General features: G+C 36.5%; 2 protein-coding genes across 2 annotated transcripts; one reads left to right on the forward strand and one right to left on the reverse strand.

The window, feature by feature from the left end:
* Positions 1-234: 234 nt before the first annotated feature.
* LOC8261339 lies at positions 235-3,494 on the reverse strand. Its single transcript, XM_002519268.4, has 5 exons — positions 2,480-3,494; positions 1,390-2,000; positions 829-1,010; positions 675-741; positions 235-578 (listed from the first exon to the last, which is right to left on the reverse strand). Exons 1-5 carry the CDS (start codon positions 3,492-3,494, stop codon positions 540-542), a joined length of 1,914 nt encoding a protein of 637 aa, XP_002519314.1. The 3' UTR covers positions 235-539.
* A 562-nt stretch (positions 3,495-4,056) lies between these two features.
* On the forward strand, positions 4,057-11,669 carry LOC8261338 (pleiotropic drug resistance protein 3-like). The gene is made up of 24 exons (XM_015719199.3): positions 4,057-4,610; positions 4,879-5,002; positions 5,180-5,262; positions 5,395-5,479; positions 5,581-5,740; positions 5,921-5,997; positions 6,194-6,247; positions 6,336-6,426; positions 6,498-6,799; positions 6,877-7,158; positions 7,269-7,582; positions 7,710-7,870; positions 7,955-8,058; positions 8,165-8,318; positions 8,411-8,545; positions 8,711-8,784; positions 8,877-9,209; positions 9,308-9,598; positions 9,669-9,752; positions 9,854-9,987; positions 10,114-10,341; positions 10,602-10,773; positions 10,908-11,162; positions 11,345-11,669. The coding sequence occupies exons 1-24, from the start codon at positions 4,246-4,248 to the stop codon at positions 11,609-11,611; spliced, it is 4,329 nt and encodes a 1,442-aa protein (XP_015574685.2). The 5' UTR covers positions 4,057-4,245; the 3' UTR covers positions 11,612-11,669.
* The last annotated feature ends 7,962 nt before the right edge of the window (positions 11,670-19,631 follow it).

The following is a 19,631-nucleotide window of genomic DNA, read 5'->3' on the forward strand; positions in this document are numbered from 1 at the left end:
ATTAAAGATAGGATAATACTCAACTTCTTTTCTTTTCTCAAATTATTATCAACAGTTTCTGAAATTATTATCTCAACGAAAAAATGAGGCATCTAATGAGTTTACTTGTTTAGCTCAGATCTTCACAACATTAACAATTATATCGAGTAAACTGGGCTCATTTTGTTAAGGTGACAAACACGATCACTAGAGATTCCAATGACATTCAGCCAACAAAATAAACTCAGAACAACCTGAATAGAAGGTGCGATCCAGCACCTAATCATTGTCAAAATAATTTACTTTTTACATTTGTCATACAATCCATGTAAGCTTACAAAAAGAACATCAGTTTCTTCTCCTCACATACCAATCTAACATAAACTACAGTTAGTGATTTAATATGGAGTCCATGCGTTTCATTGACATGTAATTTCACATACCCAAGACCATACGTGGACATTCAAAAGCATACATCTATATACATGCAGGCTGCAACTATGGGTGAGAAGATGACCAAAAGCTGTACAGGGTTTATATACTCCATTATCCACATTCCATCATCTCATCATGTTTCTCCATTTATCTTTCAGATCAACCTACAACAATTATTGTAAAATGTTGAATATTAGAGCATAGATCAAAACTTTACAAATCATGTAGAGAAGTTGCACATACAGTACTAAGTATATTACCTCTGTTCTCCCCACAAATATGTCACGTTTGGAGCTCAATATCACTTTCCAATTCCCTCTACCATACCTACATTATAAAATAATGGAAATTGATAAAAATAACAAAAGAAAGATGATTCCTAAATTTTTAGAAATAATACAGTTAATTGCATACTTCTGTACACCCTCTCTCAAGGCATCTTCCTCCTCCACACTCCACCTTCTCTTTATCCTTCTTTTAGCAAAATGCTGGATCTCATACTTTCTCAATGGAGACACATCTTTTCTCTTTGGGCTGTCTAAGCGGATAGAGCGATTGATTCTTCCTTCTGACGAGTCATCAATTGAATCATTCCACTGTACAAAACTCACAATAAGACACAATTAGGCCCTACAAAGTATGCAATACAAATATGAAGTGACCGTATTCGAAAGAGAAGATTTTGCTTCCTCGTAATCCTTGTAAGCATGAACCAGAACAAACTTTTTCACAATGAAATCAGAAAAGAACAATTTAAACAACAAAGGGGGAGGAGTCAATAAGATTACAAATTTTGTTTCAGTTCTTGTGACTCTTTACAAGAGACCAAAGTCGTGTCCCTTCTTTTATCATTTAGAAGCAAACAATTATACAGATATTAATACATGCACAAAGACAAACCTCATACAGTGAGAGAAAATTAGTCTCAGTTACAATGGAATTTGAAGATAAAAATAGAAGGAAAAAACCCGATACCTCATAGGTATGAGCAGTATTGTTGCGATCCATTAAGCTAGGTTTTGTAGCATCCTTCTCATGTCTATGTATGTCTTTCAACTTGAGGTTTTCTACCAGTGGCTCATTACTCGTCATTCGACTTGCCATTTCAGTTGTTACAGCATTTGCAGACAGATTGGATGCATCTACATCTATAACATTTTGACTTGCCATTTCAGTTGTTACAGCATTTGTAGACGGATTGCATGCATCTACATCTATAACATTTCGACTTGACATTTCAGTTGTTACAGCATTTGTAGATGGATTGGATGCGTCTACATCTTTACCCTTTTGCGTTTCTACCAAAGCCTCCTTGGTTGGGTTTTTTCTCTCTATTTCAGCAATTACAGTATCAGCTACATGTAAAGCATTGGGGAGAGGGTCGTCCACTGCTGCTTGCAATTCTGAAAAGCTAGAATTAAGCATTTCCTGTGTTCGCTTCACTTCAGGAGTAGACAGAGTATCAAATTTGCTAGAAGCAACCTCCAAGTCCAGTTCGTCGGAATCAGTAATCCGAGCTTGTCCTTTGTTGCGCCGGCGTACAGCAATATGTTTATGCTTTTGGAGCGCCATCTTCCTCTGAATTTCTGGATGAAGAAAGAGAACATGGAAACAAACTTACTCATCAATAATCAGACAATTCTTGAGAAGAGTAAGTACTGTGCCAATCCTCTTGGCACAAGAGTTTCAGTTTCAGAAGCTCCTTTGGTTGAAATTCAAATTCAAAAAGTTAATTTCATTGATATGAACAATAGCGTTTTCAAACCATATGTATAAGTTCAACATGTAATGTCCAAGAAATCTGAACACATAATATAAAAGAAAATCAACAAAATTCAATGTGGACGTTTAATTGGGTTCACAGAAAACAGACCCCAATTCATGTCAATGAACACATAACTTTGATCCTAATGCTTACATAGTCTTAATAAATTAATAGAAGCCCCAGCGAAGCATGATTAAAGCCAGCAATACTCAAATAAATTTATCAAAGTATCAAACAGTTAAAAAGCAACAAATGGACAAACTAAAAACTAAAAACCAAAAATGTTAAAGAACAGCTCACCTAGCTTATCAGCAATGCTCAGCGTGCTACTTGAGTTAGCCAATGCTGGAATTTCCTGCCCGGCAAGACCATCTGCATCGAATTCAGGAACTGCATCAGAGCTGCAGTCAACTACTTGTGCGCTGCAGCCTTCCTTTTCTTTCTCCCTTATTTCGGTACTTGCTTCCATCAATTCCTTATGTCTCTCTTCCATCGCAGTCATTCCTTCCCGTACTTCATTATCTTTCTTCTTCCTTTCAGCTCTCAAATCCTTTTCTTTTGCCATCTCAGCCCTCAATTCCTTCTCTTTATTCTCTCTCTCAGCCCCAACTTCCATTTCTTCTTTTTCCCTTTGAGCCATCTCGCCCTCAGCCATAAACTCATTTTCTTTGTTTTCCTTCTGAACCCTCACTTCCTTTTCTTTAGCTTCCCTCTCAGTTCTGGCAACCAATTCAAGAAAAGAAGGTCCCATTAAGGCCATTGCCTCATGTATATAATCTCCAGTTAAAAGCAAAGCAACATTTCGTGTATTAAGCTCCTTCAGCGACTTGTACCTATGGGAATCCAAAAGCACCGCCTCCATTTTCTGTCTAGACTTCCTCAACTCATCGGTAACTAAGTCGCTCTTCTTTGCCATCTCCAAATTCTGAATTCTATCTCTCCAAATCCTTTTCACCGCCTCCACATACTTCCCTTGGCTGCGGCTCTTATGTTGGTTTCCCCACAGGTACTTCACGGTGCATTCCACAGCAACCGCGCAATAAGCTGCTTTCATAGAATCAGTGATTATAATATGATTCTCCCGGTCCAGTTCTTCGATAGCCTCAAGCGAGTCCAGGATGGTTTCGGAGACAGAGCCATCACTTATTTGGGAATCGATTGACCTTAAAAGCAAAGTCTTTTTCAAACGGAGATTGTCGTTATCGAGGGGAAGATGTGGATTCGTAAGGAATTTTTTGACTAGGGGCTCGTGTAGTTCTTTTCGTACAAGGAGCTCCATAATCCATGAAGTAATATCTGTGTCCAATTTCTTCATTCTGCAAACCCTAAGTTTTTTCAAACAAAACTTGTTAAAATCAAAATGAAATTGGAAGCAGCCTCCCTCCTTAGTCCTTAAAGGGCTGGCCCATATGGAGCAAATAGTTTAGCAATTGTAGCCCAATGTGCCTGCTTTAATTTCCATCAATTAAATTACTTTGCAGTTTGTTTTTGCTGCAGAGTCTCCTTTTCCTTCAAAAACAACAGAAAAAAATAAATAAATAAATCTTTTGCTTGTGGTGCAATTATAAAGTCATATACTTTGATTACAGAATATAAACAAAATTCCTCTTGTCAAATCTAATACCTAACAATTAAAAGACCCAAAAGATGCTCTTCATGGGTAATAGTTTGTTTCTGTTCATACATAATGATTGAATTGAATGGCATGAGAGAGGAGGAGTCCCTTGGTTAATAAATAATTGAAATTGACAAATTCACATTATTTTAATTAATTAGTATTTTGGGCTGATCTTGCCGCCTTATATCTAATATAATAATGGGTTTGACAATTTTCAACATGATCCATTGCCTTAAGTGCCTTCATTTTTCTTTTAAAAAACCCAAAAAAGTAAATGCCTACTGACAGCATGCTTAGCTGCAATTTGCTTGCTTGCCTGCTTGCTACAACAAAGAACTTATGATGCATTTCATTGCCTCATCAACTTGAGAGAGTTCAGTGTATTTAAGGGGTGGCTTGCAGTCAGTCATATTCACATGTATCTATCATTCTATCAGCTTCTCCAACAATGGCTCAGCTTGTAGGTCCTGATGAAATAGAGTCATTCAGGATTGAGTTAGCAGAGTTGGGAAGAAGCATAAGATCATCATTCAGAAGTCATGTTTCAAGTTTCCGCAGTATTTCATCTGTGGCTGAAGATAATGATGAACAAACTCAGTTGCAATGGGCTGCTGTTGAAAGATTACCCACTCTTAGACGGATTACTACTGCTCTATTCGAGGAAACAGATGGCTCAGATAGTAAAGGGAAAAGAATTGTGGATGTTGCCAAACTAGGGGCTCAAGAGCGCCAAATGTTCATCGAGAAACTCATCAAACACGTTGATCATGATAATCTGCGATTATTGAAGAAACTTAGAAAAAGGATTGACAGGTAATCTTCCTATTAACCCTTTCTGAAAGATATGCAGATAGTATAGTTCTACATATTAACTATGTTTAATTCGCAGAATACGTAATGTCCCTTCTCTTCTGTCATTTTAAAGTCTGTTTATCAACAAATAGTCAGTAATATGAAGTGTGGACAAGGGTCGTCTCATGCATACACTGATTACTGCACTACTCCTGGGCTAGAAACCTGCTGCATTCAGATACTAGCTATACATTACAGTCAGTATAATTGCTTTTTTTCTTTTTTCTAGAGTTGGTGTACAGTTGCCCACTGTGGAAGTGAGATACAGAAATCTGTGTGTTGAAGCAGAGTGCAAGGTGGTTCATGGAAGGCCTCTCCCAACTCTTTGGAACACTGCTAGGAGTGTGCTTTCTGTAAGTAACAAGAAAATTTTAAAAGAAATTAAAATTTCCTTGTCACAACACGTTGGATCTTTCAAGTAAAAAGTTCTACATTGAAGTGACTGGTTTCTAACTTAACAATAGAAAGTGAATATATCTTTCACATACTGATCAAGTGCTAATTCCATTTGGGCTGTCTGCTTGTCACAGGAGTTTATCACTCTACCTTGGTCAAGGCAAGAAGCCAAGATTAGCATCCTAAAAGATGTCAATGGCATTATTAAGCCAAGAAGGTACCTTACACCTGCAATTAGTTTTACTGAGTTGAATTTCTTTATTTTTTTAAAAAAATTTGATTGCATGCTAAAATTACAGAATAACAAACGGTTATTAACCAAATTGCTGCTGCTTCTTCGTGGTTGCAGGATAACTTTATTGCTTGGTCCTCCAGGCTGTGGCAAAACCACGTTGTTGTTAGCCCTTTCTGGAAGATTGAGCCATTCTCTTAAGGTTGCTTTAGTTTTACATATGATTGAAGGAAAAAACTTTACTGCAAGAACTAAAACAACAATTAAGCCTTCTTCACAAAACTACTATTAATTGTCGAACAGGTCGGAGGAGAAATATCTTACAATGGATACAGATTGGACGAGTTCGTTCCCCAGAAGACCTCAGCTTATATCAGCCAACATGATCTGCATATTCCAGAAATGACTGTCAGGGAAGTAATTGATTTCTCTGCTCAATGTCAGGGCATTGGTAGTCGAGCTGGTAAGCAAAACAAACTGCAATTTCTTGCTTTAATTTGTAAAGCCCCATTTTAAGTCAGTGAGAAAAAGTGGACGGGTAGTTTCAATCAGAAGTTGGTGTCTTTATTGTGAATTGTTAGAGTTAATATCTACTTCCCCCATTAATATCTTCCGACATCAATTTGTTGTTCTTGCACGAAAGAGATCATGACTGAAGTCAGTAGAAGAGAGAAGCAGGCAGGGATAGTCCCAGATCCTGATGTAGATGCTTACATGAAGGTACCCATTTAACCATGTCTCAGATTTTTCTTCTTTTGTTTCCTAATAAGGTCAAAAGTTCTCAAAATTGTCAAAAAGAAAAATTTGTTCTATTTGAAACTGAAATTAAGTGAGAGTTTATGGAGAAATCATACTCCATGCATAATCGACTGCATACCTTCCATGCCTATCTTATGATTTTCTCTCTCCATGACAGGCAGTATCAATTGAAGGACTGAAAAGTAACCTTCAGACAGATTACATTTTGAAGGTAGTTTACTAGGTCTGAAGTTTACTGTCCAGGCTTTTTGTTGAAGATGTATTGTCTGGAGATTTATTTGCTATCCTATTTCTTTCAGATTCTTGGGCTTGACATGTGTGCTGACACAATGGTCGGGGATGCGATGAAAAGGGGTATCTCTGGTGGTCAGAAGAAAAGATTGACTACAGGTAGTTTATGAAAATCTTCTAGATTAGGCATACTGTTGGTGATGTTATGCTGAATACAAGTCTGTTTGCAGGCGAGATGATCGTGGGACCTACAAAAGCACTATTCATGGATGAAATATCAAACGGCTTAGACAGCTCCACCACTTTCCAGATTGTATCTTGTCTGCAGCATTTGGTGCATATTACTGATGCTACAGCCTTGGTTTCACTTCTTCAGCCAGCACCAGAGACCTTTGATCTATTTGATGATGTCATTCTGATGGCAGAAGGGAAGATTGTATATAATGGCCCACGCAGTAGTATTTGTAATTTCTTTGAGGACTGTGGATTCAGGTGCCCTCCAAGAAAAGCTGTTGCTGACTTCCTTCAAGAGGTACGCTTTCTGAAGTTTCACATTTGCTCAGATTTAACTAGTAAGAGAAGCTGCATTATCATTTTATTTTTCTCCAGGTTATCTCCAGAAAAGATCAAGGACAATATTGGTGCCGGACAGACCAAGCGTACGATTATGTTTCTGTGGACTTATTTGTTAAGAAATTCAAAGAATCTCATTTCGGCCAGAAGTTAAATGAGGAACTTTCAAAGCCATTTGATAGATCTGAATGCCACAAGAGTGCTTTATCCTTCAAAAAATACTCATTACCAAAACTGGAACTGTTTAAAGCTTGCACCAGGAGGGAATTTCTTTTAATGAAGAGAAATTATTTTGTATATGTGTTCAAAACTGCACAGGTAGCTTCCTTTATTTTTGAGAACCCACTACACTCTACCCATAAACAATCAGCTTATGTATAGTCCCTTCTCATTTAAATTCACTTCGATCTTTATTCTTTCTTTTGCAGCTAGTGACAATTTCAGCAATAACAATGACAGTTCTATTACGTACTAGATTGGGTGTTGATGTGCTCCATGCAAATGATTACATGGGTGCTATATTCTATGCACTCCTCCTTTTACTTGTTGATGGATTGCCAGAGTTGCAGATGACTGTTTCAAGACTTGCAGTTTTCTATAAACAGAAAGAGCTGTGCTTTTACCCTGCTTGGGCTTATGTGATTCCTGCTACTATTCTGAAACTTCCACTTTCATTCTTGGAAGCTTTTGTTTGGACATCTCTCACTTACTATGTTATTGGTTTCAGCCCTGAGGCTGGAAGGTGCGTCCCAGTTGTAAAGTTAAAAGTGGCTGCTGCCACTTTTTGGATTTGCAAAGAATTGAAATCTGATTTTCTTTAAGCATGCTAACTATCTTCTAATGCCCATTTTTGCTGTGTCTTCTTTTAGGTTCTTTCGACAGTTGCTTCTTCTTTTCATGGTACATCTAACATCAATATCCATGTTTCGCCTTATTGCATCAATTTTCCAAACCGGGGTTGCTTCAGTAACGATTGGCAGTCTCTTTATAGTGATTAATGTACTATTTGGTGGTTACATAATCCCAAAACGTAAGTACCTTATTTCTTTAGCTCTTTCTCGTTCCAACAGATTTCTTAAATGACAATGTTGCTTACCTGTTAATCCGGTTTCAGCCTCTATGCCTCCTTGGTTGGACTGGGGATTTTGGATTTGCCCATTGGCATATGGAGAGATAGGATTGGGTGTGAATGAGTTTCTTGCTCCTCGATGGCAACAGGTAAAATTTAATATCTTGGAACTAGGAATTTAATGTCCTCTTGCAGGAGTCAATAGTTAAGTAATTATATGCTGCACATTTCATTTCCTTTTCTATTCTACCGCAGATTGTGTCCGCCAACTCAACCATAGGGCAACAAACACTAGAAAGTCATGGATTAAACTATCTTGGTTACTTTTACTGGATATCAGTTGGTGCCCTGTTAGGATTGACAGTGCTTTTCAACATTGGTTTTACATTAGCATTAACCTTCTTGAAACGTAAGTTCATCTTCACTGCTTATTAGCCATTTTGAATAAAAATCTACAGAGTAATGTATCCCTGTTAACTGAAGTCATTGGTACTCATGCAGCTCCTGGAAGAACTCGTGCTATTATTTCTTATGAAAAGTACAATAAACTGCAAGAACAAGTAGATAATAATCACGTTGACAAAGACAGGAGACTCAGTGATGCCCGTATTATGCCTAATACAGGACCTAAAAACGGTGAGCATTCTCTTTATAATCTGGTTGGAAATTTTAAATTTTTCTTAGAGAACATTAGAACAGCGGGTGATTTTTTCCAGGTTATTTGTGGTATAATAGTTTGGTGCAGAGATAAAATGTTTGTTACATGCATTTTTTAAGTGGCGCCATTCATAAACTTTGCAGGCAGGATGGTTTTACCTTTTGAACCCCTTGCTATGACATTTCAGGATCTGCAGTACTATGTTGACACGCCTTCGGTAATCATGATATATTTAGTTTAATCTGTTAAATTCCTGGCATCCATGAAGCATAAGAAGAAATAATTCAAATTTCTATCCTTCTGTCTTAGGCAATGAGAAAGCGAGGTTTTGCACAGAAGAAGCTCCAGCTTCTTACTGACATTACTGGTGCATTCAGACCTGGTAATCTCACGGCATTGATGGGTGTTAGTGGAGCTGGGAAGACAACTCTTATGGATGTTCTTAGTGGAAGGAAAACGGGTGGCACTATTAATGGAGATATAAGAATAGGTGGATACCCGAAGGTTCAGGATACATTTGCTAGGATATCAGGTTATGTTGAGCAAACCGACATACATTCCCCGCAAATAACTGTAGAAGAATCTGTGATATATTCTGCATGGTTACGGCTCCCATCCGAGACTGATCCAAAAACTAAATCTGTATGATATCTTTCCAGAGCTCAAGTAGTAATTCTTTCCTAGACCTAGTTAGAAAAAAGACTAAATCGCACTGACATTTTTTGCAACTCTTCTCTCAGGAATTTGTCAATGAAGTCCTTGAAACTATTGAGCTTGATGAAATTAAGGATTCTCTAGTAGGCATGCCAGGAATTAGTGGATTATCTACTGAGCAGCGTAAAAGATTAACTATAGCTGTGGAGCTTGTATCTAATCCATCTATCATCTTTATGGATGAGCCAACTACAGGTTTAGATGCAAGAGCAGCTGCAATTGTAATGAGAGCAGCGAAGAATGTAGTTGAAACAGGAAGAACAGTTGTTTGCACCATCCACCAGCCAAGTATTGATATCTTCGAGGCATTTGATGAGGTAAACAATACGCCTTAGTTCCTTTTGGTTATAAATGTACAACCTATTGATGCATCTGATTCTCTTGCAGTTGATTCTATTGAAAATTGGAGGCCGCATTATCTATTCTGGGCCATTGGGCCAACGTTCTAGCAGGGTCATTGAATATTTTGAGGTTGGTTATCCTAATACTTTGTCTTTTACACTATTGTTTTCTGGTTACTGATAGAAATCTTATATTTCAATCTTGATTAAAATTCTCTCTTTGTTGCATAGAATGTTCCTGGGGTGCCAAAGATTAAGGACAACTATAATCCAGCAACATGGATGTTAGAGGTTACTTCTAAATCTGCAGAGGCTGAACTGGGAGTAGATTTTGCACAAATTTATGAAGAGTCCACCTTATACAAGTAAGTGCAAATGACTATGATGCACTTTGATGGTCCAGTACTGGAAGCATGTCTAAGAAGTCTTGCCTGCTTTGAGTTCCTTCGAAGCTCATGAGTGATGGAAACTCTATTGCTGTTTGACTGCAGGGAGAATAAAGAATTGATTAAGCAACTGCAAAAACCGATGCCTGGTTCAAAGGAATTGCAATTTTCGACTCGTTTCCCACAAAATGGTTGGGAGCAATTTAAAGCTTGCTTGTGGAAACATCACTTGTCATATTGGAGAAATCCTTCCTACAATCTGACGCGCATTGTTTTTATGATTGCTGGATCTATCATATTTGGTGCGCTGTTCTGGCAGCAGGGAAAGAAAATGTTAGACAATACATTCTTATTTCTTTTTTTTTTTTTTTTGTTTTTGCTAGGAACACCATGAAATTGTAGCCATAATTCATGTTTCTTTCTACCTTCTTCTGAACTTTATTAGCTTCAAGTCTAACTGTCCTATTTTTCTTTCTTGTTTTTTGTTTGTTCCCACTAATTGTAATCTCAATTTTATGAAGGTTTTTTACTTTTTTCTTCTTCTTCTTCTTCCTCTAATATAACAGTTACTCTTGTTGTTAAATATTTTGCAGAAACAACCAGCAAGACCTGCTCATTATATTTGGCTCAATGTACGCTGCAGTAATCTTCTTTGGTATAAACAATTGCTCAACAGCCTTACCATATGTTGTTACAGAGCGGACTGTTATGTATCGGGAAAAGTTTGCAGGAATGTATTCTCCATGGGCATATTCATTTGCACAGGTGCATAACTCTCATGCTGGTTTGTTTAAGTCCTGACAAAGTCTTTTCAACGTTTTCCGGTCATCACCTGAAATTAGTTGTCAATATCTATACTTGTCTAATTGCTTCAGTATTGTTGGTTGTTGGTTTTTTAGGTGCTGGTAGAGTTACCATACATGTTCGCTATAGCAATTATTTATGTGGTGATCACTTATCCCATGGTTGGTTATTCCATGTCTGCCTACAAGATATTCTGGGCATTTTATGCCGTGTTCTGTTCATTGCTATCTTTCAACTACATGGGAAGGCTTATAGTATCTTTGACACCAAATATTCAAGTGGCTTCAATTCTAGCATCCTTCTCATACGCAGTGCTGGTTTTATTCTCCGGCTTGGTTGTACCAAGACCAGTAAGCTTTCTAATCATCTTCAAACTAAAGCAACCAATTCATTTATTTTTATACTACTTGTAAGGGGAACTCCATCTGCTTCAAATTTCTACTTCTTTCTGGAAGACTAATATATAAGTAGAGAAGCAACCTTTAAAGAATTAAAGATTAAAGAAACTGATTGAATGATTGTGTTTTCGCAGCGGATTCCAAAATGGTGGATTTGGCTGTACTACATGTGTCCTACATCTTGGGTGCTAAATGGTCTGCTCACCTCGCAATTTGGAGATGTCAACAAAGAGATATCAGCATTCGGCGAAAACAAAACTGTTTCAGCATTTTTAGAAGATTACTTCGGCTTTTACCACAACCTTTTGGGCGTTGTTGGTGTTGTACTTATTATCTTCCCTTTTATTTTTGCTTCTTTGTTTGCATATTTTATAGGAAAAATCAACTTTCAGAGAAGGTAAATTTCTTGTAATCATGTACTCAACATATTTGGATTGTGCAATCTGGTTTATTATATCATGAATTGTGCTCGCTTTCTTTTTTTTTTTTTTTGGGGGTGAAACTGGGACCTTCAGGTTTCATTTCAATCTCTACAGGTTAATATTTGCATAGAAACAGAAAAGAAAGAAACGTGGAAAAGAATAGTCAATATATGTTTGTCTGATTTAAAACAGATAGGCATGTTAAGCATTAAGGTCATTCAGTAAGCAACATCAGGTTCTGCTACCAAAACACCATCAGTTTAAAGAAAGCAACCTTGCAACTCTATTTCTTTGCAAAAAAGAACAGAGAAACCGCAAAATTCAGAATGAAAGATTGTGGACTTTGTGCATATGCTCGAGAGGTGCAGTTATTCAGGCGCTTACCGAATCGAACATGAACAGTACCTTGTTGTTTCTCCTAAGTTCCTGTCGTCTGATCTAGTAATTCCTTTCCTGAAAGTCTCAGAAATGCAGCTGTATGACCATACAAGCAATACGTTCCGTTCTTACCATTTCTTCCTTTCACCTCCTTTGGTAATTTAATTTTCCTATGCAATATGCAAAGAGAGATGCAAGAGCTACCAGAAAAGCAACGAGAACAACAGCCACTATACCCAAATCATCATGCCCAAAACCATATAATCTCTTAGAAAGGAACTAACTGTCTTGACCTCCCCAAACATGACTATCTCTTTGTCTACGTCTCCATACTGTGGTGTGAAAGGCCATTTAGGGATCATGATGTGGGCAAAGGTAATAGCACCAAATCCACCACTTTGGCATTTCCTGTGCACAGAAATTGCATATGAAATCAATATAAGAAGATTATCATTGAATCCTCAATTATTTGACTGTTTGAGGAAGACTATAAAGGATTTACCTTTCCAGGTATAAGGAAGCCTGAAAACTGATTTATTATAGTGCAGTGAACGGGTTGTCGAAGCCCTTCAAAATAAATTACTAATTTTCCTAAACCAACTTGTAGAAATAGTGAAACCAGGTCGAATCCCAAGGGAACCAATGTGAATAATTCTCAAAGTAAAATAAAAAGGGGGTTTCGAATGTTTGAATCAAAATTATAAATAAGCGGAAAATGATGAAGGCTGAATATTAAAGTAAATAAAATCAATCTTAACAAATTTCCAATTCAAAAGTGCTAATTTCATCCAATTGTAATCATGATCATATATTAAAATATCAATTCTTTTATTCGAGTACTTAGTCTACTTATTCGAAAAAGCCGCAACAAGTGTAATTTTCCTAATATAATTGACTCGAACCCAACATCCAAATCAAAACTTACCATTAGTCAACTGGGCACGATAACGTTCCATATCAACTTAATGATAGCATTAAAAATAATGAGAATGACTAAACCAACATTAATTTAATTGAAATAACTGCAATTGAAATAATCTTGTTCCTTTATTTCCTTAGAGCCTATCATGCAAGCTATATAATTCGAATAAGCCGTAATCACACACACATGAGCTAGCTCCTTGCTATTTGTGTTAATCGTTCATGACAATTACGGATCACAAACTCAAAGTTTAGCAATAGAAAAATCAATATCAAAGTTGAGTCGTCAGTTCAATTAATATCAATAATTCATAAATAATAAGAACAAGAAATAAAGAATACTTGAATTAAAGAAGAATTCTGTTAAGCACAAAGCCTCACAAAATCACAATTGAAATTTATTCACTCTTGAATTAGAAACTAAGAACTTAGCCACTCATGGTGAAGTAAGAATTCACAAGAATGTAGAGAGTAGAAGAAGAATAAGAATATGAATTCTCAGCTCAAAGTATCTAGCCGTCCTTATATAAGAAGTAAAACCTTAAACCCTAATAGTAGAATCCTTATCAAAAAGAAATATGCTTCCTATTTAATCTTATCCTTATAAGGAAGGATAAGATTAAGAGTGATCTAAATAAATTAAAACCCTAAATACATAGAAGAAAGTTTTATTAATCTAACACTTCCAAAGTTTTATTAATCTAACACTTCCAAAAATAAAGGAAATTAACTAGGGATAGGTCCACCACAAATTAATCTCTGAATATTTCTAAGCTCTCTTTCACATCTTTTAGCAGCTCATGAGACGCAAGGCGTGGTCACGCCTTGTTGATGAGTCTTTGCATGATTTCTGCAGAGCTCATACTGCCTTGTCGTGATGTTCTTCTATGCAGATTTCTGCACTTCCTCCAAAAGACTTGATTTTTGATAAATGATGACTTAAAACATGTCTTTAGGCTGGATTTTGCTCCATCCTTGTTATTTCATCACCTAAGTCAGAATAAACAGAATTTCCACAATTAAGTACATTATTCAACCAAATCACAAGGGAATTAAACACAATAAATATAACTATTTATGACCTATCAAATTCTCCCGCACCTAATTTATGCTTATCCTCAAGCATACCTCAATTCAACATACCAATTCTCCTTTTAACCTTCCTTTCATCTCTTTTAATCTCCTCAAATACCAAATAAGTTAAACATACATTAATGAGCTGAATAATAATGACAATCAAGAGATTAGCACTCATAGGATAAATTTTGGAAAAAGAACAAGTATCTCAATAATTCATCAAAATCAAAGCAACAAGACTTAACACCCTCACATGGTTTCACTCAATACTCTCAAAGTGTTTAGGGTGCATTTACTCTCAGAATCAAAACATAGCATGTTATTACCATAGGCTTGCTAATGAATAAAGTCTCCACCACTATATATGAATTAGATGCAAAAATCAAAGGGATTTTACAAGGGTTGTAATGGAGCTTAGAAAAGGGTGTGATAAAAGAAGAGCTGAGATGTTTCATAATGAAGACAAAAAGATTAGATTCTTGCATGATAACTTATTCCACATCCATGAAACATACTACAAAAACTTTAAAAATTTATTCCTACATTTTATATTAGCACTAAAAATCTTGAAGAAATAACATGTAATAATTCAATTCAATATATTTGATGAAAAATTCTCCAATTATCCTCTTTTATGAAAGGAATAAATATCAACTTTCTTTTCTTACTTTTTTTCTTCTTTTCTTTCCTTCTTTTTTTTTTCTTTTTCTCTTTTTTTGTTTGTTTTGTCTCTTCTGTTTTTTTGATTCATTTGTACCATGCAACACTTCCCTTCTTGTTTTGACAAGAGTAGAAAAATAGAGGTAGCAAACGAAAGGTCTTGGGTTAAACAACATGTGTTAAAAATAAAAAAAATGAAAAATAGGCTCAAAGTGGCTAACTAAAAGAGAAATCAATAGGATATATATTTTAAGAGTCTAAGAATAGGTTAATCCTAATTGCCCTTATCATATTAAAGCATCAATCCAAAAATGTGGTCTCAACAAAAATTCAGAAGCAAGTTCTAGAATAATCATACTAGTTTGATAACACTCAATAAAAAAAATAATTAGAGCAAAATATAATGAACTGCTCTTTGGCTCAAAAGATCACTTGAATGTTTATATTTGTATCAAGTCCTGTGCATTTTTCAATCAATAAACTAATGAGATACCTTCAGATAGTTTTAAAGAAACACTAATCATGCTTATCCCCTTTCATGCATTGAAATTCAAACCAAAAATGTATTTCTAACTTACATGGTATTCCAGGTTATCAAAATAAAACTCAAGGTTGCAAAAGAAAAAGTAGCACATATGAATTAAAGCATACCTAATTATAAGCATAAAAAAATATTTTCAAAAAGAAAAGGAAATCATGTAATTATCATATTCCTCCCCCACACCTAAACTATACATTGTCCTCAATGTATCAAAAAGAAAATGGCTCATAAAAGAAATGAAAAGAAATATGAAACTCCCCTTATTTGCGAGCCACTTGGGTGGAGTAATCTATAGTGATGGAGGGCAGGGGGGTTGAACTCCCCAGTGTTTCATTAAGGCGTTTAAATTTCTCTCCATCTTTGAAATTTGTCATTCCATCTTGTCCAATCGAGCTTCAAAATCTGGTTCAGTGGAACCCTCTGGATCGCGAGGACTGCTTGCTGGGCAATATCGTTTCCTAGATCTTGGAGGATCGCCTTGACCATGCGAAGAAGGCCTTTGGAAAGAGTACGCCCCATTATGCTCCACAAGCACGTGCATCTTTATCAAGCAGGCGATGTCCAATGGTTCCATCTCGGAGGCAATATGTAAGTTAGTATTATCGAGATCAAGCAATTGAAGGCGAACAGCCAAATGAGTAATTAAAAAGCCTAAGCATAAATACTTTTTACGAGTCAGCACAAATTTGAACTGTGAAGCCAACCAAAAACCCAAATTGATTGCGTTATTATGCAACATGGACCAAATAAAATAAAGTTCAACTTTTGTACATACATTGGCTGTGTCTTTTCTATCAGAAAAGTTGAATGCTAAAAATCGTTGCATGTAAACCCATTCAGGTTTATTAAGATACCCACCTTTGGAGTTGCTAGGATCGTAATGCATTGGGTCAGAAGACATGGTCTTCCAAAGTTTTGCCTGATCAAAATTATCAACAAAATCTATGGCAGAGCTTTTGTATTGACTGGTTAGAGAAAATTCAGTGTCAATAAATCCTAGGGTCAAATTGAATTCAGTAATGGATTGCTTAAATTCATTGCCTAGGAGTCTATATCACACAACCCCAAGACTATTAAATGTGAAAATCTCTGGTGTCTCAAACTGAAAGGTTGTGTAAAATTCTCTAATCAATTCAACAAATGTGGGGTATCTAACAGTCACTAAGGCTTTCCACCACATACTAGCTATCAAAGTATCAAAATCCTGTTTTATATCCAATGTCTCAAGAGAATGGGTGTCGACATACTTACCTGGGTAAATCGCTCGCTTTCGTACATCGGCGTACCTGTCCTTTCTCGCTTTAGTAGTGAATTTCAAAAATCTAGTTATTCGTCTTCCGATGGTGGTAGGACAGCTTTCCCTTTCCCTAGGCGAGTTCCCCTAAATGAGATTTTTCTGTCGTTCCGAGCGACTGCCGTTGCTTTTTCTGGACGAACTCTTGCGTCGACAGTGGGTGGGGCTGTGGATTCGCTGATGTCGGGCGAGACTGTCGTGTTAGACTCTCAAGGTATCATCTCCGTAGGTGGATCTACATTGTTAGGGTTTGGTTGAGGAATGGCGGTCGCGTTTAAAGGGTGGTCTGCTTCGCTATGTTTTGTTTGAGGAGCTGCAGTCGCGTCGCCGAAATTGGAGGATGTCGCTTTACTTCGCCGGTGAGTGGAGGTTCTCTTTCAAGCGGTAGTCTTAAGGCGTACCATGATCGGTTTGTGAATAGTCGTTGTTGCTACACAGAGGAAAAAAGATAAAGGGAAGCAATAGGATTTGTTGGGGAACCTTCGCACTATCTCTTTTTTTTCTGAAAAAAAAAATAATTTTAAAAAAAATGGATAAAAGATTATGTGAAGTAAGGCGTGGTCACGTTTTGTAAAGAGCGAGCTTCTGTATTTTTTTTTTTTGGGTGCAGTTTTTTAAAACGAAATAGAAGACAGCTTGAAACAAGGCGTGGTCACGCCTTGTAAGAAGCGAGCTTCTGTATGAGTAACAGTAGATTTTTATTTTATATATATGTATATAAAATAGAACAGAAGATGTGTGGAAACAAGGCGTGGTCACGCTTTATCCAAATTTTGCCTCCTGCCAAGAAAAATGAACTTTTTCATTAAAAAAAAGAAAATAAAATAAAATAAATGAAAGAAAATAAAAAGTAAAAAATAAATAAATAAGAAATTTGGGTTGCCTCCCAATAGCGCAATTCGTTTAAAGTCGTTTTGCTCGACGGAGTGAGGGAACGTCTTAGTCATCTAGATAAGTGGAGTAATCCAGGGGAAAATTATCGAGACATAGAACAATTTCGCCCTCTTGGAATATTTTCAATCTATAACCATTTACTTTGAAAATTTTGTTCAAATCCAAGCTTTTAATTTCCACTGCACCATAGGGGAACACATTAATAACAACAAATAGACCGAGCCATCGAGAACGAAACTTACCAGCCATAAGCTTCAATCAAGAATTATATAACAATACTTTTTGACCAATCTTAAATTATTTCCTTATAAGAATATTGTCGTGGAGTAATTTGGACTTCTCTTTATAAATTCTCGAATTCTCATATGCATCTAATCACAACTTCTCTAATTCTTGCAATTGTAGTAGCCTAGACATTCCTGCTTTATCCATGTTCATGTTGCATTGCCGAACTGCCCAATAGGCCTTATGCTCAATTTTTACCAGTAAGTGACATGCTATTCCGAAGACTATCCGATAAGGGAACATTCCTATGGGAGTTTTATAAGCTGTGCGGTATGCCCAAAGAGCATCATCTAAACGAAGGCTCCAATCCTTTATTCCCGGATTCACCGTTTTTTCCAAGATGGATTTGACTTCTCTATTGGAAACTTCGGCTTGTCCATTGGTTTGAGGATGATATGTGGTGGCTGTTCTATGATTTACTCCATACTTCTTCATCAAAGCTGCAACCGATCTATTGCAAAAATGAGTTCCCTGGTCACTAACGATTGCTCTTGGAATTCCAAACCTGTTAAAGATGTTAGCCTTGATAAAACCTACAACAGTTTGAGAATCATCAGTTCTAGTGGCTTTAGCTTCCACCCATTTTGATACATAATCTACCGCCAAAAGTATATATGAAAAACCACAAGAAGAGGGTAGAGGACCCATAAAATCGATCCCTCACACATTAAATATTTCACAAATGAGAATCGGAATTTGAGGCATTTCATTCTTTCGAGTTAGTGCTCCTACTTTTTGACATCTCTCACAACTTTTGCAAAATTGATATGCATCTTTAAACAAAGTTTCCCAATATAAACCACAATCTAAGATTTTCCTAGCAGTCCGTTTAGGTCCAAAGTGTCCGCCACATGCATAATCATGGCTAAAGGTTAAAATAGATTGGAATTCATTTTCAGGCACACATCTCCTAATCACTTGATCGAAACAAAATTTCCATAAGAAGGGTTCATCCCAAACATAATACTTAGATTCACTCTTTATCTTTGCCTTCCTAGACTTACTAAGACAATGAGGTAGATTTCTTGTGACTAAGTAATTTACCATGTCTGCGTACCAAGGAATCATACCTTTGAGTTGGAACAAATGTTCATAAGGAAAATTGTCATTGAAGGGAGGTCATCTTCTTCCCTTATCAACCTACTCAAATGGTCCGCAACAGAATTTTCCTCTCCTTTTCCATCTTTGATGTTCAAGTTAAATTCTTGAAGAAGCAGAATCCATCAAATTAGCCTTGGTTTTGATTCTTTCTTTGCTAAAAGATACTTCAAAGCTGCATGATCAGAATACACAATAACTTTAGAACCAAGCACATAAGATCGAAATTTATCTAAAGTAAAGACAATTGATAAAAGCTCATTTTCTGTAGTAGAGTAATTGCATTGTGCGAAATTTAACGTCCTGGAAGCATAATAGATGACATGACTTTTCCTCTCAATCCGCTGTCCTAGAACTGCTCCCACTGTATAATTGCTTGCGTCGCACATGATTTCAAAAGGCAAATCCCATCTAGGTGTTGAATAATAGGTGTGCTTGTCAACAAATCTTTGAGTTTTACAAATGCCTCTCTGCATTCTTTCCCAAACTCGAATTGAACTTCTTTTTGTAGTAAATTTGTCAATGGTAAAGCGATCTTGGAAAAATCCTTGATAAATCTGCGATAAAATCCTGCATGCCCTAAAAAAGAACGCACTTCCCTAACATTGGTAGGGTATGGTAAGTTTGCAATTATGTCTACTTTTGCCTTATCAACTTCTATACCCTTAGAGGAGACCACATGCCCTAATACAATGCCTTGGGTGACCATAAAATGACATTTCTCATAATTTAAAACCAAGTTTGTCTCTATACATCTCCTTAAAACTTTGGTTAAATTTTCTAAGCATTCATCAAATGAATCCCCATACACAGTAAAGTCATCCATAAACACTTCAATGCATTTCTCAATA

The sequence above is a fragment of the Ricinus communis genome, chromosome 9, assembly GCF_019578655.1.
Source record: "Ricinus communis isolate WT05 ecotype wild-type chromosome 9, ASM1957865v1, whole genome shotgun sequence".
In the NCBI taxonomy this organism is placed as follows: Eukaryota; Viridiplantae; Streptophyta; class Magnoliopsida; order Malpighiales; family Euphorbiaceae; genus Ricinus; species Ricinus communis.